The 23,468-nt window shown below is 48.8% G+C and overlaps 1 protein-coding gene across 2 annotated transcripts in view; it reads right to left on the bottom strand.

The window, feature by feature from the left end:
• Positions 1–23,468, bottom strand: part of ENTPD3 (ectonucleoside triphosphate diphosphohydrolase 3) — a 29,697-nt gene that overhangs the window by 2,061 nt on the left and 4,168 nt on the right. For both annotated transcript variants that reach the window (XM_081105882.1, XM_081105881.1), the window contains exons 4-10: positions 17,224–17,341; positions 8,724–8,874; positions 6,023–6,182; positions 4,853–5,086; positions 2,683–2,955; positions 2,400–2,510; positions 1,738–1,875 (exon numbers count right to left, since the gene is read on the bottom strand). In XM_081105882.1, coding sequence (XP_080962008.1) covers positions 1,738–1,875; positions 2,400–2,510; positions 2,683–2,955; positions 4,853–5,086; positions 6,023–6,182; positions 8,724–8,874; positions 17,224–17,341 — 1,185 coding nt within the window. The remainder of the gene's footprint in view (positions 1–1,737; positions 1,876–2,399; positions 2,511–2,682; positions 2,956–4,852; positions 5,087–6,022; positions 6,183–8,723; positions 8,875–17,223; positions 17,342–23,468) is intronic.

Raw genomic sequence — 23,468 nt, 5'->3', positions numbered from 1 at the left:
CTGGCAATGTCTGTCTTTTAACTGGTAGGTTTGGTCCATGTACGGATTATTGTAATGGTTGATATATTTGGATTTCTAATACCTTACTTTAAAATTTTCAATTGGTGCTTTTTTCCTATATTTATTTTTTTCCTTTCTTGCCTTATAAATTGTGTGTGTGCATGTTCCCTTTAAAAAATTAGCATTTTAGGCCACTCGAATGTGCCTGTATCCTATGACCCCCTGGCCCCATCCCCATCATACTGAATATTAGCTATACTTGAATTCTGGGTTGCTCTGGTGTATGGATGAATTCTTCTCTTTTCCTTTTTTATTTGGTGTTAGTTTTCTTTTTTTAAAAACATACATTTTAAGCCACAACACTATTTATTCTTACTCCACATGTTTTTATAACATCTGGATTTATTTCTAGTCTTATTTCATTACTTCCTCCAAATATAGTTTTGATGTTCAGTCTTTGTGTGGCCAATCTTCTACAGTCTTTTTAGGCCCTCACATTCGGATACTAATTTGGCTGGATAGAAGATTCTTTATGAATAAAGGAAAGGAACTTGACACCTAGAATTCTGTGTGCATCCAAGCGGGTGCTCAGTGGGAAGCCGTTCTCCATTCTCATCATGTACTTTCCTGATAATTAGATCATGAAGCCAAGCCAGGAAAGGACATGCCCACAACAATCCTTATATGTTCCCAGACATCCTTATTTCTTATAGATGATTCAATTTCATTGATGTAAAAATAGCCAGTCACAGGCCTAATGCCAGATGTTGATTGGTTTCATCTAATTAGCCAAAGCTCATACCGAACAGACTGACTCCAGATATACTTCAGGCTTTATACCAGCTCTTCCTGAACCCAGACAAGCCTCCCAGAACCCGGGAACATAGTGCTGGATGGGCATGTCAGCAAGGCTGCCGTTGCCCGAAAGCAAGGTCCGAGGCCCCGTCACTGCACAGTCACCTGGGAACAGCTGGGGTTCCAGCTTTGGCCCATGCTGGACTCTTGACAGTAAACACAGTGCCTCAGGCTCATTCCGAGAGAAGATTCTATTTAACCCCTCAAGCTCTAAAGCCTGCATCTTACTCTGACATCTGCGTAAATGGAGAGCGATTAGTTACTACCCTCTTTTAAAAAAATTTTTAAAATTGATTTTAAAGAGAGAGAGGAAGGGAGAGGGAGAGAGAAACATTGATGAGAGAATCATCAATTGGCTGCCTCTTGCATGACCCCTATTGGGGATTGAGCCCATAACCAGGGCTTGTGCCTGACCAGGAATAGAACCAGTGACCTCTCAGTACACGGGATGGCGCTCCACTAACCTCAACACCAGCCAGGGCTTTGTTTTAAAACCATCCTCTTTTTTTAAAAAAAAAACAAACTGTTCTATTTGAGGCTTCTTTTTAGAATGAAAATATGTTAGGATGAAATCCTTAACATATGTATTCATTCACTCAACAAACATTTACTAAGCATCTTCCAGGTTCTCGCCCATGTGCTGAACTGAATGCTGGGAATGTGAGGATAACACAAGTCCTGCCCTGGAGGAGCTCAGAGCCCACGGGTCCTGGCTTCCAAGGCTCTGCTCAAGGGGAAGGGTCTGCGGTGAGCTCGGCTTCCCAATTCTTCCTCATCCCTCCGGGGAGGTCCCTGGGGGTCAAGGCTCTCCTTTCACGCACGTACGCGCAACCCTCTCTGTTTTGAGAGGAAGAGGAGGAAAGGACTTGCGCTCTGACTTACCTCTTTTTTAAAGTGTATCTGGGGCCAGGTGTCCTCGGTGAATTTGTACCCACTCACGAGCAAGTGGTAGACATAGTGGGCCGAGAAGCAGTAGGAGCGGGCGTACACCTCATCGAACCGGGGCAGCAGCAGCGGGAGCTGAGAAGGTCAAAGCAGGGAGGGGAAGGCGGCAGGCAGGTTTTAAAATGCACATTTTGGAACACGTTAGGACCAAAGGACCAGCTGAAAAAATTCTATCACCCAGCGTTTCATATTTATTTAAAATTTTTTTTTTAATTTTAGTGTTTTTTAAAAATTGATTTGAGAGAGAGAGAGGAAGGGAGAGAGAGAAACATCAATGAGAAAGAACCATCCATCGGCTGCCTCCTGCATTAAGGGATGCAATGACATAATATTAAAAATATCCCTAGAACATCATCACGTAAGAACAATCTCTAAGCGTACAGGGTGCTTATCACGTGCCCAACACGGTTCTCACCCGGCGCCTGTGGTCAGAACATTAGTTCCTGACGCAGGTATGGCTCCCCAGATAGCCCCATTTTGGGGGTTAAAAGCAGAACAGCATAGGGCGAAATTCAGAACACATGCACTCCTGCGCACAATGGAGTATCCCCTGCTCTGCTGTGGGTGGCGCTGTTGCTCCTTTCTCCGTACACACTGACCTGACTCCAGTCCTGTGAGCAGAAATCCCAGGTGCTGGAGTTGAAGGCGTCCAGGGAAAAGCTGCCCGAGAGGTTTAACGCGTTGGCTGTGTAGAAGAATCCCGCAAAGGCCTGGGAGGAAGCAGAACAGAAGGACATAGTGTCTCAGAATGGGACAGACCATGGAGGCGTGAGGGCAGGTCGTAAAAGCAGGAGACAGGTCAGCAGCAGAGAAACGGAAAGGTGAGAAATAAATATGCAATGGGAAAAAAACCAGGAATCTTTCCGTGGTTTCTGCTCTTACCACAAAAGATCCTTTAACTTCCGGCTGATAAACCCCGTCGAAGCAGCAGATCTCTCGGTCGTGGCAAGCTCTGAAGGCAAAGAGGGAAGCCACCTTCACCCGACAGAGTAATGGGTCCCCGGTTCCTTCAAACGTGATGGTGTCATCGGGGTCGTAACCTCCAGGCCGCAGCTCCTCCGTGCACAGGCTGCCAAAGAGGTGGCCGGCGGTGAAGGTGGTGGTGTAATTCCGAGGGTAGCAGGGGTTGGTGACGCTGGTGCTGGTGGTGGAATTCTGTAGGCACACGAGTGGCCTATTAGAAAGCACTCTTTCGTTGAGGACAAAGTACTTCCCTTTTGCCAACTCTTATTATCGCTACACGCTAATGCCAGGAGGGAAATGGGGAAAACGCCATTCTGTGTCAGTGGGTACTTGAAGGCAACTCCCAGGTTGTCTAGATAACTCGAGTGGCGGTGGGGGGACAGTTACCTGTACCGGGTGCAATGCTAGGCTCTCGCTCACATGACCAGATCCAGCCCTTACGGCAGGCCTGTGAGGCAGGATTTATGAACTTCATTTTGGTGAGAAAACAAGATAGGCTAGGTTAATCAACCATTTTGACTAGAGTATTATCTATCCACCTAATAAAATAATCCCAAAGGGACAAATACATGAATTATGAGAATTTAGCTTCCGTCCCCCTCAGTGCCCCCCACCTGACCCCCTCCCTGGAAGTGACCTCTATGGCCAGTTTTTGTGTATTCTACCAGCGATGTTGTCTGTACTTCTTGTGTGCATACGTGAATACATTTTGTTTTCTTCCCTCTTTCTTTTACTAAAACCATAAATGGTAGTACCCTACACACTATTCTGCTCCTTCCTTTTCTTACTTAAAAATCCATCTTTGGCCCTAACCGGTTTGGCTCAGTGGATAGAGCGTCAGCCTGCGGACTGAAAGGTCCCAGGTTCGATTCCGGTCAAGGGCATGTACCTTGGTTGTGGGCACATCCCCAGTAGGAGGTGTGCAGGAGGCAGCTGATGGAAGAAAAAGATCTGTGAAGAAGGAAGGAAGGAAGGAAGGGGGGGAGGGAGGGAGAGTCCCTAATGTCTAACAAGTTATCAGAGTGAGACCTGAGCCGGGGGTGGCTGGGGACTGGTTAATAAGAGAATGATTGCCAAGTATCTACCCAGGTGTCCTCACCACACTGTGCAGGCCCTTACGGTACAGAACAGGAAATGAGACGCAGATTCAGCCAGTGATCATGATGTAATCATCTGTGTGAACCTTCTCAGTCGGGCTTGCTAGCATGTACTTGGCGCATGAAAGTGCTGGTCAGGCAGGTCTGGGCACGCATTTGTGGGTGATCCTCATCACACCTGGATCCTTTCCCTCACCTGAGTCAGAAGGCTCAGGCCAGAGCCACCCTCTCAGCACCCAGAGGTTACCAGGCAAGTTGGAGAGATGGCTGGTCCCTGTGAGATGACTGTCCACAGCAGAGGCTGGGCTCTCACACCTCTGCCCCTAGTCCTGGACTCAGACCTGGAAACTTGTGTTTTCATACGCAAATGAGACCTCAGACAGGTGAGTATACTCAGGGCCAGCTGACTTTAAAAGGTTAGAGTCCCGGACCCCTACTCACCCTGGGAGGATGGTTTCACCTGCCCCCTTCTGTGGAGTTCCGAGGAGCCCTCCCCTCCACTCTCCCTCTCCCCCTGCCAGGGCCGGAGCCAGAGCTGGAGGAAGGAGCATTAAGCTTTGCCTGAAATAACAGGAGGTTGAGAAAAAAGGATTTTCCAGGGCTTTTCTCCTGGGAAGAGGCATGTTGGCTGAGACTTAATGCCTTGGCAGGGCCAGACCAAATGATTTCCAAGGCCTTATATAGCCCTGTGGGCTGGACGTTCCCCACCCCTGCCATAAAGGGATCCCGGGACTTGAATCATTTGTAAAATGTGGGGAGCTCTGGAATTTCCTTGGAATTCTGACTCAAATACACTGGAAGTGGTCAACCCAACAGAGAGAGAGAAAGAGAGAGAGTGTGCGCGCTCGGACCCCCACAAGTAAACCGGAAAATGCTGCTGACTTCACCCACCTTCTAACTGGAGCTGAAAGGACGGACCCCGGAAGGCAAGGTGCCCGTCCCTCAGCCGAGACCCCCCAGGAAACGCCTGCTCCCCGCCCCCACTCAGGTACCTGAAGGAGCATGGCCAGAAACCTCTTCTCGGCCTCGTTTCGCCCGTAGCACTGGAAGCTGCGCGTGTAGAGTGTGTACACGTAGCCGTACAGGGACACCTTTATGATGTCACTGGTGTTCAGCTCCACCTTCTCTCCCACCGCGAAGGATATCTGGGTGGAGGCGCCGCCTAAATCCAGGGCGCCTGTGGTCTCCACGCCCTTTGGGTGCACCCACATGTGCCACAGGTCCTTCTGCGCCGCGGGAGAAGAAGGCATGAGAACAGGCCGGAGGCGCTGTTTCTGTTTGCCCAGGGCTCGCCACCTAAGACCCGTCTCTGACTGCTAAGAACTAGGACATATGGGGAAGCATTCAGGGCCAAACCTCTCCTTTCTGTCAGGGGTGGTGAACTCAAATGCTTCCAGGAGCTGGGCAGGCAGCAGGAATGAGCAAAGTAGGTTAGGGTTAGACAATAGGGAATGGTGGGGACTCTGGCAACCTGGGGAGTGCATGTTACACACTGTCCCGGTTGGCTGTTGCATGCAGGAATGGGAGTCCACTGTGACCAGCACTTCCAGCGAGGGCAGCGGGGGGGGGCAGGAGAAGCTATGAATTTTTATGTGAACTTTTCAAAATATTAACTGTTGGCAGTGAACTAAAGATTTAAAAAATATATTTGAGAAGGAACAGCATAGGTGTGGGCTGGATATGGTCTCTGTAACACAGTGATTGTCTCCTGGAGTCAGCCTTCCTCTGCACCAGAGAAGAAGGGCGTGTGGAGACTGGCGTGTCACGGAGACCTGGGGACACGGGGACCTGGGGAGCGGGCCGCCCCAAGGCTCTGTAAATTCCAGAGGGCTACGGGCCAGCTTAGAGGAGTCATTCTCCAGCTGCCCTTCCTATTACCCATAGCCCAGTGTTAGAGTCTCACCCCTCCCCCAATGTCTTATTTGCTCGTAAAGGGATGCTATTTCCTCTCCCCCGGGCATTTGGTCCTGCTTATGAGCCAAGGTTTTGCACCAGTTAGCGTGTCTTTTCTTACCTATTGTCCCCTGTGTTTCCCTGATGCGTCACACAATAGGAATGACCCGGGACAGATGCCCTGTTGGCATGCACCTCTGCTGAAGCTACCACCCACAGGGGAAGGGGTCAATGGCAAGATTAGAAACCATGCATTTGTTTTCACACACCTCCAGGAAATTTCCCATTAAATAGTTGGCTGTAATCCATCCATATATCCCTTCCTCTTGCCCAGAAATGATTTGAGCACCCCTAAAATCAAAGGGCTGGGACTTGAAGTAGTTTTGGATGCTTGCAAGGACTTCATTAGCTGCTGTTTCATTTTGCAACCTATGCAAGGCACAGAACACACAAGGCTGAGTGCCCGGACAACAGAGCCTTAAAATACCCTCCGCCAGGTGAACAGGCGAAACCTCCCCGCGCCCCCGCCCGCCCGCTGCGGACAGGGACCATTTCCCAGATGTGTGCGACACAGGCAACCCCTCCTGCAAGCCAAGGCTTCCTGGGGGACAGGAGGGGACAGCAGGGGGCACTAGGTACCTGCCAACCTGCCAGCAGATTCCAGGAAAAGCACCACTAGTTCTCGCCTCCCCTACCTGTTCCTGCCCCTCCCTCCAGCCACCCGCTCGTCCGAAGAGCCTTGTGCTTCATCTGACTCAGGTCAGCAGAGGAAAGGGGGGGTGGGGGAGACACAGAAATGGTATAAGTCATCTCTTGGGGGCACCACAAAAAGGAGCCCTCATCAAGCCAGAAGGAAGGGGAGCTTAGGAGGGGGCGGGAAGGAAGAGGGTTGACTCTCCAGCTTCACCAGGGGGGTATGAGGACGCCCGGGGAGGCGGGGGGGGGGGGGGGCGTCACTGGGTGGAATCCATTCGTGTGCTGCCCTCGGAGGGGTGGCAACATGGTAGTTTCATGTCACCCAGGACACGGTGTGATCAGGCCATTCACCCGCTGCCATTTCACCCTCCGGGGCATTACCTTCCCTCCCGTCCCTGTGTTAAGGAAGCCAGGGCCACGGGCTCACTCTGGGCTCCCAGAGAAAGAGCAGTGCGAGCCGCAGCAAGCGGTTGATGCTTGGAAAAGAATTCAGTTCCCCTAGTTTCATCTGTTCTCATCCAGGATGATTCCCATTAATTTTTTAAAATTTTGCCTTTTCCGCCTAAACCAGTTTAGCTCAGTGGATAGAGCGTCGGCCTGCAGACTGAAGGGTCCCAGGTTCGATTCCGGTCAAGGGCATGTACCTTGGTTGCGGGGCACATCCCCAGTAGGGAGTGTGCAGGAGGCAGCTGGTCGATGTTTCTCTCTCATTGATGTTTCTAACTCTCTATCCCTCTCCCTTCCTCTCTGTAAAAAATCAATAAAAATGTATTTAAAAAAATTTTTTTTGCCTTTTCTAGCAATTAAAATGTCAGCTAGTTGCTCCGAAGACGTGGCTCACCGTCAGAAAGTTTCACAAGGAGGAGTTAATATTTAATGCATTCCAATGGAACATTCATTCACTTTTTTCCCCAAGCGTTGACCTTTCTACCCCACGGTGCTGGTCATGGGCTATCAATCACAGAGCCTTGTAGTTATTTCTCACTCAGAGGACTGGGAAGGGGGGGAAGCAGCGAAGTAAAAGTTGGGTTCTTTGTTTCCATGTGGAAGAAAAGGCCGAAGGAAGGGATTTCTGTATCATTTCTATTTCAGGTAAATTCAATGACTTCAAAACACGGCCGATTCTAAGAAATTCCTCATTCCTCTTGGTCAACCAGGACATAGGAATAGGAACAAGGGTAGGAAAACGGCCAGAAAAAGGCCCATCCAACTAAGACTTTTTTGGATGGTGATGTTGAAGAGGCCCTGTTTGCTTGTTCCTTTGTGTTTCCTTCATGCCCACATGCGATCTGACATTGCTGGGATCACAGACAAGGGGGCTTGGGAGGAGAATGAGTGTCATCTTTTGGGGATAAAGCCTGATTTTCAAAGTTTGGAGCAGCTTCTTCTACCCTAGAGAGATTTGAGTTCGATGTTGTTTTTTAAAACTATTTTTTTCTTTTATTTCAAGGCCAATGAAATACTACAATGAAGAAATGGAGATAAATGGCCTTCAGAAGCAATGCAACTGGGCTAAGGCATGACTGCAAATCTAGAAGGAACTGCTTAGTTGGATGAAATGAGGTGTTTGTTTCATAATAACTCCAAAGGCTTTGATGGGGTGAGGGGAGGTGCAGACATTTTGTGACTTTGAAGTAGACTTCAGTGTCGTTTTGTACATGGGTACAAGCTCCATAGCTATGGGTGGCCCTCAGTGGAGCTGCTTGTGCTCAGGTGTCAACATACCAGGCGTCAAAAACAGTTTCTACTTTTTGCCCAGCTGGTGTGGCTCAGTGGTTGAGCATTGCCCTATGAACCAGGAGGTCATGGTTCTATTCCTGGTCAGGGCACATGCCCGGGTTGCAGGCTCGATCCCCAGTAGGGGGCGTGCAGGAGGCAGCCGACCAATGATTCTCTCTCATCATTGATGTTTCTATCTTTCCCTCTCCCTGCCTCTCTGAAATCAATTAAAAAATATATTAAACAACAACAAAGTTTCTACTTTTCTAAAAACTAGAGTTAACCCCGTGAACAGGTTTCATGTCACCTTCCCCTTTCTCAGAGTTCTCATTAGAATTGCCAAGGGCAAGGGAATCGATTTCAGAACTGTTTCTTTCTGGGTATTAAAATAAAGACGAAAAGTTTCCCAACTTTTTAAAGTCTACATTTATGGCAGAATATGGGCTTCTGTCTTTGGGATTTGTTCCCAGAAATAGAGTTATGTTCTTGGCAAAGTCCAACACATTCTTGGCTATTTTGGTCACATGGGCTGCTTCGTGCCTGTCCTGCCCTTACCTCAGCAAGCGCATCCCAGCCGTGGCGCCCAGGTAAATGTGCGTGGATCCCTGCAGGTGGGCTGGAATCTGCTCCTTCACTTTTTGCATGCAATCCTCGAAGGCTTTGGGGGCGTCTTGGGGGTTTTTCCCATAGCTGGAGATCCCAGAGCCTAAAGAGCAAGCAGTCAGCACTTCTTAGCAACCTCAGGAACCGACAAGAGCAGCACAACTTTCAAATAAAAAACCAATCAGCTTTGGAAATGAATAGGTTTCAGTAGGTGGATGTGCTAGGTGCCGTGATGATTCAGCTCCCAAAATAGGAAGGAGGGAATTACAAAGGTGAAAAACTGAGCCAGGGTGGAAAAATTAACCTGCTTAAAAAAGTTCTTGAATTGGTAAAGGGGTCAAATATACGGTAATGGAAGGAAAGGACTTTGGGTGGTGAGCATGCAGTAGAGTCCACAGATATCAAACTATATTGTGTACACCTGAAATTTATGTCATGTTAATAATCAATGCTACCTCAATAAATTCAATTTTAAAAATACACCGAGACCTCACCTTCTAGAGAGCCTCAGTCTACCCTTATAGCAGGCTGCCTTAATAAATGCACTTTTACAAAAAACGTTCTCGTTTTAGAAATTTCAAATGTAAATGAAAGTAGGGAGAATAATGCAGGGAACCCACGCACCACCTCCCAGCTCCAACAGGGATCACCTCTTACTTCACCTGCACCCCCGCCCCCATTCCCTCCTCAGAAGCAAACCGCAGACATGGTATCTTTTCATCCTGCGAATATTTCAGTATGCATCACCAGAGACAAGAGTTCTCTTAAAGAGGCATAGCCACCACCCACTATTATACCTATAAGAACTTAAAGTTGCCCTTTAACACAGTCAAATATCTAGTTAAGGTTCACATTTGCTCTTTGGTCGTATTTTTTCTCCGCCCCCCCGCCCCACCCCTCTCTTTCTCGCTTTCTAGTTTATTTGAATTAGTGTCCAGATTGCAATTGGTTGGTAGAGCTCTAAATCTCTCTTAATCTAGAGGCTGTGCGTCTCTATTTTTTCTTGGTAATTCAAAATTTCCCCCCTCCCAATTTAATTTGGCTTGTAGAGTTCCCCACAGCCTAGAAGTTGCTGACCGAATCCCCATGGTTCATTTTTAACATGTTATTTGGTCCCGGTTTTTCCTAGAAATTGGTAACTGAATGCTGAGGCTTAATCAGATTCAGGCTTGAAACAAGAATTCTTACGGATGAGTGCGTACTTCCAATAAGAGGCGCCCGCGTCTGGCTGTTTCTCTTTGGGCGCAGGCACCAATGGTCGCTGCTGAGACCCATCGGCCCAGGAAGGCCTGTAAAATGGTGATATTTTCTACCTGAAACGCTGTCGTGGGAGAAGAGCTACACCACCATTAACTATGTGGTTACCCTGCAGTACCGTTTGTCCAGAGAAGACAGGCTAAGAGCTTGATTCTGTTCCTTTATTTACCAGCTTAAAAATACAGACTGCCTCTCCAATATCTTTCTAACTTCGTCAAAGAGGGATTTTTGTTTGTCTGTTTTGTATGTTAGGAACATATACTGGTAAAGGTATATTTGATGCGTTTCGATTCATTGCAATTATTCTTACTCAGCCTTCTTCAGTTGGCCCGGCGTCCTCTGAGATTTTCTGACACGGGAAGATGTGTCAATGACCTCATATACTTCCTGCCCCGGATCGGGGCTCAGCCATTTCTCCACCGAGCCCTGGCTGCTTTTATTGAGTAATGGTATTCAGCACCCAAAGTTTGGGAGCTACGGTGCTCACTGTAAGTTTTCTCAGAGGACAGACCTCAGGAAAACTTTATTTCCAGAGAAAAATGTATCATGAATTCTTGTTGATGCTTCTAATTCAAAACTACAGGTTTTTACTGAAATTCTTTGATTTTTCTACCCTTATTTTCTTTTTTCTATGCTACCAATCCTGTTTGCGAGCACTCCAACTTAACAACTCATTTGCTTTATTTCACAGTCCACACACAAGTCTCAGTATCACAACACCGCACTACCACCAACTGTATCATCATTGAGAACAGTCTAAGATTATTTTAAAGCTCTTCTGTCCTTGGGGAATATCCCATTAGGTATGGACAGTGTCCAGGAAATAAAGCTTTCTTGAAATACATATTTTGTCTGCCTATTGGCTGTGGCTGCTTTCATGCTCACATGGTAGAGTTACATAGTTATGTCAGAAACCATGCCGAAACCGGTTTGGCTCAGTGGATAGAGCGTCGGCCTGCGGACTGAAGGGTCCCGGGTTTGATTCCGGTCAAGGGCATGTACTTCGATTGTGGGCACATCCCCAGTAGGAGATGTGCAAGAGGCAGCTGATCAATGTTTCTCTCTTATCGATGTTTCTAACTCTCTATCTCTCTCCCTTCCTCTCTGTAAAAAATCAATAAAATATATTTGAAAAAAACCCAAAAAAAACAAAACAAAACCATGTGGCCAACAAGTAAAGAGTATTTAGCACCTAACTCTTTACAGAAAACGTTTGCCAGTTTGACTTGGGCCCTCCATCCAACTTCCTATGCCCAAAATCAAATTCCTCCATCCCTGCAAGTCCCCAGCTGACTGCACAGGGAAATGGTACCATCACCTGCAGTTACCAGTTCAGAACAGATGCTCAGGCACCATCAACCGGGATGCCTCACATTGAATCTACCCTTAATTCTTGTTGGCTCTCCTTTCAAACAGCTCTCCGATCTGAGCCCACCTCACCCCGTCCCCCAGAGCCATTCCAGACCAGAGTTTAACCTCAGCACGGCTCGCATTGGGCCAGGTAACTCTTGCAGAGGTTGTCTTGTGCCTGTGCGATGTTGAGCTGCATCTCTGCCCTCTACCACTAGGTGCCAGCACCATCCCCAACCCCAGCTGGGACCATCGAAAATGTCCCCAGACAAATGTTCCCAGGGGGTGGATGGAACAGGGGGAGGGGGCAAAATCCCCCCATGCCCAGAAGCACCTGTCCAGGCCAGACCATCACAGCATCATGTCACCCGCACTGTTCTCATAGCCCTGGCTTCCCTGCTTCCAATCTTAGCCTATCACTACGTGTTCTGTATCAACAGAGGGATCCGTTAAAATGGTAAGTCATAAGTTGGGAGAGTTGTGGGGGGTAAGAGATCAACCAAAGGACTTGTATGCATGCATATAAGCATAACCAATGGACACAAGACACTGGGGGGTAGGGGAGGCCGGGGGAAGGTCAAGGGGGGAAAAAAGGGAGACATATGTAATACTCTTTGTAATACTTTAAGCAATAAAACAAAATTAAAAAAAAAAAAGGGTAAGTCATAGCATGTTAGTTCCCTGATCAGAACCTCCTACTGGCTTCCCAATATACTTTGCAGAAATTGCACTGGAGTCGAAGTCAGAGCCCTACTGTCTCTCAAGCCACGAGCTGGCCTGGCTACAGCTTTGGTCTCCTCTCTCCCTTCCTCTTCCTCATTCTGCTCCAGCCACTCTGGCCCCTTTGCTTTTCCTGGAAAATGCGAGCAGCTTCTACCCTTGGCCTTTTCTCTTGCTCAGCATGTTCTTCCCTCAAAAACTTGCATGGCTCACTCTCTTGTCCCACTTTTGTCTCTGCACAATTGTCACCTATTTTGTTCTTCCCCGAAGATCATGTCTAAAATAGCATGATCACTCTCTATCCACCTGCCTGGCTTGATTTCTCTTCGCAGAACTTCTCCCTGACATATCACATATCTGTTTATTATCTATCTCCTTCATTAGAATGTACGTTCTGTAACAGAAGAGCCTGTATATTTTGTTTGTTTTAGAATTCCCAGTCTTAAGAAATGTTACTGGCAAATGGCAGGTACCCAGTAAACATTTATTAAATAAAAGAATGAACTAATGAATCAATCAATCAATCAATCAATGAGTTTTTCAAACCAACATGCAACTCTACGGGAAGGGGGTCGTTTGCTCCCGGCTGCAGCAAACAAACTACATTTTGCTAGTGCTGGCCTCCGGATGGGGACTGGTTAGCAGCCTTGCTAGGATGTCCACACTTGGACCATTCAAGCATGTCACCTGTTTCCATAAGGTCCCGTAAGCCTCCTAGAGGGAAAAGAGACTGGGCTCATGGGCTCATGGGATACTGGGATTCTCACCCCCAAGAACAGAGTGAAAACTGTATTCCAATCTGGGGACGGAGGGGCGGGCAGACGACACAAAACTTACTCCAGGTGGGACAGCAGCATAAGACACACGTGTCTGAGCAATGGGTGCTGTCAGCATTATAGTGGCTGGTCCCTGGGGCAACTCTTGAAGGGGTTTCCATAGAGGAGAAGGCTCCAGTGGCGTTTAAGGAGGTTTTAAGCACTGGTGTAAAGGGAAAACATGAGTGTCCCTTGTGGGAGAAGGCAGCAGCAGGCGTGAGTGCTGCCCACAGCGAAACAGAGGAGGGGGGTCAAGGAGGCAGTCCCCCCCAAGAAGGGCTCCACACCAGCACGGGGACCAGCACCCAGGGAACTCCCGGAAAAGAGCAGCAACCTAGACAGACACACACCAGGGCGCCCCTGAGAAAGAAATTTCTGAGGGCCCAGGCATTCGGGAAACACAGCTGGGCAAGCAAGCATTCAACATCCCCTCGGATTGCCTAAGACGGGAGAGTCCAGGGGAAATTTGCAATTGAGAAACCAGAAACCCAAATTATCCCTGGAGAAGCCACATGTCCTCGAGGGGGTGACACTTAACCAGACTTCAGCTCTGTGATTAAGCTTTCCTTTGTGGTCCTTGGGTCGTCCAGGGTATATATGGATCACTGAGGCTGCCGTGATCAAAGGAGGGGAGACCCATTTATGGAGGTGGTGTGGGCTCCATGACCCCGCTCCTCCCCTAAATCCCGCCCTGGGTGGGCCAAGGCCCCCACCCCTGAGAGACTGCCCGTGTTCCTTCCCATGAGTCTCATGTCTCCCTACAGGTCAGAGGGACGTAGGGGCTGACTTGGCTACATTGCTTTTCCGGGTCGAACAGACCTTATAACTCCGGCACCGAAAACCTAAAGGGTGATGCCCCGTGAACAGCAATAGCTAACACGTTTGAGTGCTCAGTGTATGCCAGGCGTTTGCTACCTGCTTGACAAATATTATGGCATTTCATCTTCAAATCTCTCCTATGGGGGAGGCTTTACTATTGTTATGCTTTGTATTTGAGAGATGAGGGGGTCAAGATGCAGAGAGGTTCGATACCTTTGCAGAGCTCACACAGCCGGGATGAGGGGAAGTCTTAATCACTATTCTCCACTCTCCTCTCTTCTTGAAATGGGTGGTCTCTCTTTTCTAAACAAGCATCCTGGGCCCTCTTTCCTGCCCGGAGGGGAGAGCTGCTCAGACATCAGGAGAACAGAGATGGGATTTCTGGCTCAGGTCGAAGCAAGGCCACTGCTGCCTGTGCCATGTGGACAAGCAGCACCCAGAAAACATCCGCCTTTCTTGTTGTAATGATCCCAGAGAGGGGCCACGCAGACGCCCTTCCAATAAAGACTTACCATCCCAGCCGCCAGCAACTTCAGGGTTTGCCTCAGCCATAGAGAGCTGCCTTGCTCTTTCCAGGGTGACAACATCCAAAGACGGGAGGTGACAGGGTATGGTACCCAGCCACTCCAGGCCATTTCAGCCCAAAGAAAACTACGATCGGCTGGAGGTTTGCCAGGCCTGCGTTGCACTTTATCGCTCTTCTGTCTAATGCTTCTTCTTACCTCCTCCTTCAACAGGTGGGGATCTCTAGTAACTACCTGGTCTCCTTAACTTAAACTTAACTGTGACACCTATGCATCATGGTAGACGAGGCCAGGATGCTCACCACAGCAGGGCAAGTGATCAGAATTCACCCTGGTCTTCAAAAGAAGACTGTTAGGAAAGGCTAACTCTGCCTCTCAACTTTTTCTTTTAAAAAATATTTTTATTGATTTCAGAGAGAAGGCAGGGGAGAGAGAGATAGAAACTTCAATGATAAGAGAGAATCATTGACCGGCTGCCTCCTGCACACCCTGCAATGGAGATTGAGCCCGCAACCTGGGCATGTGCCCTGACCAGGAAGAGACCTGGTTTGTAGGTTGATGCTCAACCACTGAGCAATGCTGGCCAGGCTGCCTCGCAACTTTTTCAATGCCATGACCCCCAAGACATTCAAATACTTGAGCAGCTCATTGAGAGAAATAAAGGGCCAGAAGGACTGGTCTGGAGTCTCTAAGCTATGAGTATATCTGTAACGCAGACAGGACACACTGATTGGGAAGCTCTAGCCACCTCAAGATCAGAGTGCGCTAAAGTGACTGGTTTTTAAAGAGGCTCACACAGACGCACGCTCACAAACTGGGCTTGACTATGCAGACTAAAGATTTCATTGTTTAAGGCAAAATTATAAAATGTCTAATAGAAGAATATCTTTAGGACTACAGGATAGGGAAGAATTTCTTAAAATATCCCAAAGAGAAAGCCATAAAGGAGAAGATTGATAAATGCACCTCCATAAAAATGAAGAATTTCCATTCATCAAAAGACATCATGAAGAAACTAAAAGGACAAACCATAACCTGTGAGATGATATTAGCAACAACATAATAACAGAAAAGCATTCATATTCAGGATATGAAAGATGAGCAACAGCCCTAGCCAGTTTGGCTCAGTGGATAGAGCGTCAGCCTAAAGACTGAAGAGTCCCAGGTTCGATTCTGGTCAAGGGCACATGCCTGGGTTGCTGGCTCGGTCCAACATGCAGGAGGCAGCCAATCAATGATTCCCTCTCATCATTGATGTTTCTATCTCTCTCTCCCTCTCCCTTCCTTTTTGAAATCAATAAAAATATATTTTTTAAAAAATGAGCAAAAGACATGAGGCAGGCATTTCACAGAAAACAGAAGTGGTCAGAAATATCTAAGAAGATACTCAACCTTATTAATAACCAGAGAAATACAAATGTCCATCAACAGGGAAAATGATTGAATACTGCTACTCATATCAACAGAGATGAACCTTAAAACCCGGTGTTAGTGAACAAAGCAAATTACAGAGGAATAAATGTTTGATGCTATTTAACTAAATATGTGTTTGATTCCGTTTTTCAAAAGCAGGAAAAACCAAATACATTAGGACAAAAGTATGTAGCAGAACAAGGAAACAGTTACTATAAAGTTCAGGATATGTTGGGGGAGGCAGGGAGTTGTGTGAAGGGTCATTAAAGATGCTAATAATGTGCTGTTTCAGGGGTGGCAGCTCATGGGCCAAATCAAAGCCATCATCTTTTTTTTTTTTTGTACAGCCTGTAAGATAAAATAGTACTTTTTTTTTTTTTTTTTTTTAAGAATAGCTTATTGATTTTGAGAGAGAGAGGAAGGGAGAAGAGAGAAACATCAATGTGAGAGCACAACATCCATCGGCTGCCTCCCGCCCACCTCCGACTGGGAATTGAGCCCGCAACCTGGGCATGTGCCCTGACCGGGAATTGAACCAGAAACCTCGCGGTGCACAGAACAACATCCAATTGAGCCACACGGGTCAGGGCAGTTTTTACATTTTAAAATGGTATCTTGTGACCTGTGAAAAGTTCAGGGTCCATCCATAAAGCTTTACTGGAACAGAGCCATGCCTGCTTGTTTCTGTACTGTCCATCTCCCTCCACCCCCCTCCCCACACCCCATACACCTGCTCGGAGACAACTTGTCTCCCGTGTTCCTGCATGTTTTATGAGCACAGACACTGATTGCCTTTGTTCTGGATTATTTTTCAAGGATGTTTGCAGAGTGAACGGGCTCAGAAGACAGAGAAAAGTTGCACCCCAGAGCAAAAGGCAGGCACGCTCAGTGCCCTCTATAAATGTTTCAGATTCCCTAACCTCAGGTTTCTCTTCTGTAACCCAACCCACTGTGCGAGCAGATCCTGTCTGGCCCTCTTTGCATCATCCTCAGAGAACCAGCAGATGAAAAGGAGCTGATACTCTGGCTGCTGCTATTGCTGTGAATAACAAACTGCCTTTATTTGTGACCCAGGAAGCTTGCGTCTCCCACCAGCATCCATGAAAGAGCGGCAGGTAACGTCTCAGACCACTCGCAGCTCTTGACATGCCCCCAAACCTGTGTGGGTTTTGTTGTTGTTGTTGTTCCACCTATTTATTTATTTAAAACATTCTTTATTGTTGAAAGTATTATATATGTCCTCTTCCCCCGCCCCCCATTGACCCCCTCCAGCCCACTCCCACCCCTTGCCTTCGCCACCCTATTGCATTATGCATCTATGCATGCAAGGTCTTCGCAAACCTCTGTGTTTTACAGATGAGAAAACGGTGGCCCAGAGAAGGGCGGTGACTGACGGAAGGTCACTGCTACTGATGAGTAGCAGCACTAGCATGAGAGCTCATCGTTTCCTGGCACCCAGTCCAGGCAGCTTCTCGGGGCCCCTCCCGGCCTTCAAGGACACAGGCCTCTCCCTTGGCCTCCCTTCGGGCCTCCCAGACCCACTCTGGGCCTTACCTTTCACACTGCATTTGCTGGTTTGGCTGACCACGCCGGTATTATTCTCCTTCTCCGCTGGCCACTGGTACACGTAGACTGTGGTTCTGGAAGACCCGGCATCGAGCACGATTCCATACTGAAGAACAGCGGGGGGGAAAGGGGTCAGAATGGGCTGGGCTTCTCTGAAAACTTCTTTCCCGAGTGGCCCCCGGACACTCTCAAGAGCTTAGTCCACACTGCTTCATGCAGGGAGGGGCTGACTGAGAAGGAAAAACTATTTGCCCCAAACCAATGCCGTCTCCTGGGACTGTGGGGGGAGAAGGGGACAGAGAGAGGTAGGGCTGATGTTCTAGGGCACGGTTCTCAGCCGTGGCCACACATTAGAATCACTTGGGGCCGAAACCGGTTTGGCTCAGTGGATAGAGCGTCAGCCTGCGGACTGAGAGGTCCTGGGTTCGATTCTGGTCAAGGGCATGTACCTGGGTTGCGGGCACATCCCCGGTGGGGGATGTGCAAGAGGCAGCTGATCGATGTTTCTCTCTCATCGATGTTTCTAACTCTCTCTATCTCTCTCCCTTCCTCTCTGTGAAAAATCAATAAAATATATTAAAAAAAAAAAAAGAATCACTTGGGGAGCTTTGGGAACTCCCAATGCCAAGGCCGTGCCCCACAGCCATTCAGTCAGAATCTCTGCAGTCCTTGAGGCTCCCGTGGTGACTGATTCCTTATGCAGCCCAGGCTGAAGCGTAGTGCTCCAAGGACCCTGGACACAAAGACAGGCGCGTGAGCCCCCTTCATCCAGACCTCTGAGGTCGGGGACAGAGCCACCGGGGCTCAGGAGGGAAATGAAGAGTCAGTCACCTCCTGCCCTCTACGCTCCAAACTTGCAGGCCTGTCATCCTGGAATAAACAACCAAAGGGAAACTATAGGTGGATGTGTGCACAAGGGAGACACATTACTATCTGAATCAGCCCTCAGAATTAAAGTATTCATCTTTTTTCTGTTTTAGAAGATATTTCTATTGATTTTTAGAGAGAGAGGAAAGGAGAAAGAGAAACATCGATGTGAAAGCAGAACACCCATCGGCTGCTTCTTGCATGCCCCCTACTGGGAATCGAGCCTGCAACCTGGACATGTGCCCTGACTGGGAACCGAACCAGCAACCTTTTGGTGCAAGGGATGACACCCAACCTACTGAGCCACACCGGCCAGGGCTAGACATGTGCCTTTAAAACAACACAGGAACATATTGGACATAGTCTTTTCCAATGCTTTCTTCTTACTTAAGATGATATGAACATTTCTCCCTGCCAATATAGCCATTTTCAGTTCATTCCGCACATCCACTGTGAGAGTTACAATAATTTATTGAACTGATTCCAGACACGTAGGAGGTTTCCAACTTTCTACTACACAAATTTTTGCTTCATTTGAAATGGGACCAAATAATAAAAAATGCTGCTCCGGCTCCTGAATCCCAGCTTCTCTGTGACATGAGTTAGAACATCCTGTGTTCACTGGTATTTGAACTTGGACAGCCCTTCAGTCTGATAAATGTTGGTCAGGATCCTGACCTGACACCTTCCACGGCGAATAAGGGAGGCATTGTTCACCACCCGTCCCAGAGTCCCAGCAGAGGCTCGGGGAGAGATTAAAGTGCTGGTCGAAACCCGAAGGCAGGAGGGAAAGCAGGCACTCGGGAGGTCTGAGCTCCACATTATGTTTGCTTTCTCTCCTCCCCCCCACTGTGAAGCTGATCAGCACCCCAGTACCGGCCCTTCCACACCTGGTGCTCCCCGTGAAATGGAGAGAGAGAATAAAGGAACAGTGACTCCCTCCGGGGGTACCTGCCTTTCCCCAAATCTCTGTTCCAACCCTTCTCAAAGCAAGCGGTTCCCTGTGTACGAAGCCCGGGACCGCTGGGCCTGGATCAGAGAGAAGGAAGAACATCCATTCTCACGTGTAATCAGCTGGAATCCAGTTCTCATGGGGTGGGGGTGGGGATGGGGAGCCAGAGACTCCACTTGGTGAGCCTGGAGAGATGGCAGCCCCCGGGGCACCTGCTGATGCGGGGACAGGGGTCAGCCTTGAGGCCCAGCGTGACTGCTAGTATCACCCAAACGCCCCCACCATGGTTCACTGACATTTTCAAAAGTGGGAAAATGGGTCTTGGACCACTTTTCAGAGCTCAATTGCTTTGATCAGTGGAACTCAATGTGGTTCCAGGGAGGCGGGAGAGGGACTGCATTTCATTCAGTTCAGCCAGGTGGGTGATGCTGGGAGGAGAAACAGTAAGGAATCCGCTGTCTAGTGTAGCTTCAGAGAGAAACAGGGCTGGAATGTGGGTTAACCCACAGTGACAGTCTTCCTCGTGGACGCCATGGTCCAAAACGTAAGGACTGTGTGAGCTTCTGGCAAAAGCAAAAGCAGAGGTCACGAGTTCAGCTTTCTCAGACTGCTTTATTATTAGTAGTAGCAGTCGTATTACTATGTCATTATCATGGCTGTTACTATAAGAGAATAATAGTAAGTATTTATTTAGTACTTATTATACGCCAGGCACTGCACCAAGTGCTTCCATATGACTGCGTTCATCATGCAGGTGTTTTCATCATCCCCATTAAACAGATGGGGAAACCAGGGCCCACAGGGTCACTGCCCAAGGTCACAGAGCTGGGAACAAGCCTGGGTCTCATAGACTCTCAAACCTGTACTCCTAGTCCCCACGCTTTCATCGGGTTCCCAGGAAACCGAGTCTAGCAGGTGCCTGTTTAGTCAGTAGGTCCCTGAGCCAGCCTGGCAGACTGACTGTTCAGACAAAAAGTCCCTGTAGGCAAACTCCTGGCTAAGTGGGATGCACGTCTGGCTGGAGGGGAGGTGGTCCAAGTTGGACAAGGAGCCCAGGCTTTCTGGGAAGGAAGAAACCCATGATCCATCCTTTACTCTCCAAGGGGCAGAGCAGGTGGGCCACAGGCACCAGAGATGCAGGCTGCGGGTCCCAGCTTGATGGGGGTTAGAAGGAATGGTTTCAAGGCAGAGGGGCTCAGTGGCTGTGCTTCGGAGGGTAATGGCCAAGCAAGGGAGAGTGGCCCAACATGTCACAGCAGAAAAGCCGCGCCCTGGAAACCCTGAGACTGTGCGGGCCCCTCCCTCTCCAACAGTGACATCATGCGGCTGCAGGGCGAGGCCGGGGGTATTGATCACCCGGGGCTGAGCAACTCCAGCTTCCGGACAGTTGCTGATGGGAGGTGGGGATGTGAAGGCTCAGGAGGAAGATCCTGGACTTGATACTAAAGCCAGCGGGGGCTGAGTGAAAGGAACAATGATGTCATCATGTTTACACTTCCAGCTGGAAGAGCAGGTCGGACCAGTAACAGTGAGAAGGGGACTGGGGGACATTTAGACCCTTAACTAAGTTTTACAAGTTCCGCTCTTAAACTCAGGCAAACCAAGGTTAGGAAAGCCCTGGTTGGATTGAATTGCCAGACACCATGACCTTTCACGAGGGTCTTGAGGAGCATCCCATGCCCCCGTCCCCCTCCCCCCCCTCTCCGCCCCCCAGGCCACCGTGGAGCTGGCCCCTCCTAACCAACTGTCAGGTCCGCACAAAGGAAAAGGGGGCTCCAGGTATGACAACATAAACATGACAATGAAAAAGCCCTCACATTCAGCCAACCCTCCCCCCACACCCCCTTCTCCCCCCCACCCCCGCACACACAGCGAGAGGAAAGATCGCTGGCGCCCTGAGAAAAGCTGCATGAGGACGTTCTCTTCCAGGCCTGTCCTCCTCCTGGCTCAGCTGGCCCAGAACGTGTGTCTTTTCTCACGTTAATGGGCCCGGTGAGGCAGAAGGGGCCTTCTGAGCCAATATCCCAATGTTACACAACTTCCTGCCCCTGACAACTGCGCCTGGGCCTGAAGCAAGACTCTGCAGAGTTTAAAAAGCCCCTCCTTGAGCCCTGGCCGGGTGGCTCAGTTGGTTAGAACATCTTCCCAATACGCCAAGGTTTTGGGTCCAATCCCCAGTCAGGGCACATACAAGAATCAACCAATGAATGCATGAATAAGTGGGACAATGAACTGATGTTTCTCTCTCTGTCTCTCAAATCAACAAATTAAAAAAAATTGTTCCTAAAAAAAGCCCCTCTTTGAACTGTGTGCTAATGGGTGAGGGTGTGTCTTCCCATCTTCCCAAACCCTTGCCTGAGGCCAATGCTCTACTCTTTCCTTCCTCTACACCAGTCCTGCTATGTCCCCTCTGTGTAACTGCGGGACGCCATTTGCCCTTTCTTTTCTTCCATTTCCTCCTCTGCAAAGGGGGGTAATAATTACTGTATCTACATGGAACAGTCACGGAGGTTCCTGCCCACGGTCCCTCAGACCTTACCACCGTGATGGCCAACCGTGCGCTTTCCACCTGCCTGCAGACACTCTCTCTAGTGGCCTGAGCCAACCCGAGCGCATAAAGTGCCAGAAATACTAGAGTTAACGTTCCCCAGGGAGCAGTCTCTCAACCGATGAGTGATGGGTGTTGGTGTGTAAATGCGCCCAAGAGAGGGATAGCTGGGAGGCAGGTGTTCCATATGCCCCTCCCCCTCTGTAGAGGACAACCCGGCAATGGGTTCTGCACTGACTTCTAGGCATCCCCAGCAGGACTGAGCCCCAGGAGCCCAAGGGGTAACCTGCTGGGTCCCAGGCCCTCCAGTGGCTGCTTTCCTCCCGTCTCACTTCCCCAGCTCCTCCCTGTGCTTCCTGGGCCATCCTCAGATGACCTGCTTGCACTCAGATCTTAGGTTAGGGGGATCCACCCGCGACAGTAACATTTAACACGGGTGACCCTCTCCTTCCATGGTGCCCTCCGTATGCCTCGGGCTCCACTTTTCAGTTCACTCTTCCAGTCTTCCAACCACCTTAACCAGCCCACGCCTCACTTTTGAAGGGCCTGAGGGGTGTTTTACAGATGAAGGCTTTTGCCCTGCCCACCTCATCCACCTGTCCTTTTCCCACCCCTGGCAATCCCACGAAGTACAGAGCCTTGTGCATCTGTAGGCTGACTGTAGGCGGCCATGCTCTGTCTACACTCTCTGCAGACCTCGAGCCAAGGCAATAGTAGTTTCTTATCTTTAAAAACTTCTACTTCAAATATAGCCATTGACCAGTCACTAACAGTAGGAAGATGCAGAAGGACTTGTGAGGCCAAGTGTAAATGCTACAGGGGATCAAATAGCCCTGGTCGGTAGTTCAGCGGGTCTGAGCATCATCACAATACACCAAGGCCTGATCCCTGGTCCGGGTACATACAAGAAGCAACCAATGATGCATAAATAAGTGGAACAACAAATTGCTGTTTCTCTCTCTGTCTCTCTCTCTCTCTCTCTCTTTCTCAAAACAATCAATCAATCAATGAAAGTCAAATAACACAGTCGAACTTGGCCCCTATGTCTCTCCAGCTAAGAAGGGTTTTTACATTTTTAACTGTTTTTTTTTTAAAGTATGTTTTTATTGATTTTAGAGAGAGAGGAAGGGAGAGGGATAGAAACATTGATAAGAGAGAGACATGGATTGGCAGCCTCCGGCATGCCCCCTAACAGGGATTGAGCCTGCAACCCAGATATGTGCCCTGAGCAGGGATTGAACCGGGGACATGGGTCAACGCTCAACCACTGAGCCACACCGGCCAGGTGGTTTTGACATTTTTAAAGAGTTAAGAAGACAAAAACAAAAGAGGGTATGTGTAACAGAGATTATAAATGGCCCTCAAACCCTAAAATACGTACTATTTAGCCCTTTACAGAAAGTTTGCTGGCTTCTACCCACGGGGCAGAAAGGCTCAATGACTCTGCCTGCCTTTCATGGGACAGGCCCTTGTGGGATCACCTCCCGTCATCCTTACAGCCAAGGCTGGGGCGATATTCATGATTCTCAGCCTGCCAGAAGTCACCCAGGAGGCCATCTAGGATGGACTTATTTATCAAGGGCCGAGAAAGGTCTCTGGAAGAGAGCATAAGGTCCTGAGAGATTTTTCCGGGGGGAGAGTTAGAGGGATCATGGCACATTTCTAGGCCCAAATACAGTTCCAGGAGATCTTCTCAAGTCCTTGAATTTTTGTTTCTCCAGGCCAGGCCAGAGGAGCCTGGGTCTCCTGGTCTCCACTCATGATCAGGGAGAGATGTGTGCTCTGGGGAGACAGACAAGTTGGTAAATCTTTGGTAGCCATTTATTATTGGCCACAAAGTCTAGCTTTGCTTCCAATAGTCAGGGG

The sequence above is a fragment of the Myotis nattereri genome (genome assembly GCF_964212035.1).
Source record: "Myotis nattereri genome assembly, chromosome: 14".
Classification (NCBI taxonomy): domain Eukaryota; kingdom Metazoa; phylum Chordata; class Mammalia; order Chiroptera; family Vespertilionidae; genus Myotis; species Myotis nattereri.
The sequence above is the reverse complement of the archived record's forward strand: the minus strand, read 5'-3'. Positions and strand labels throughout refer to the sequence as shown.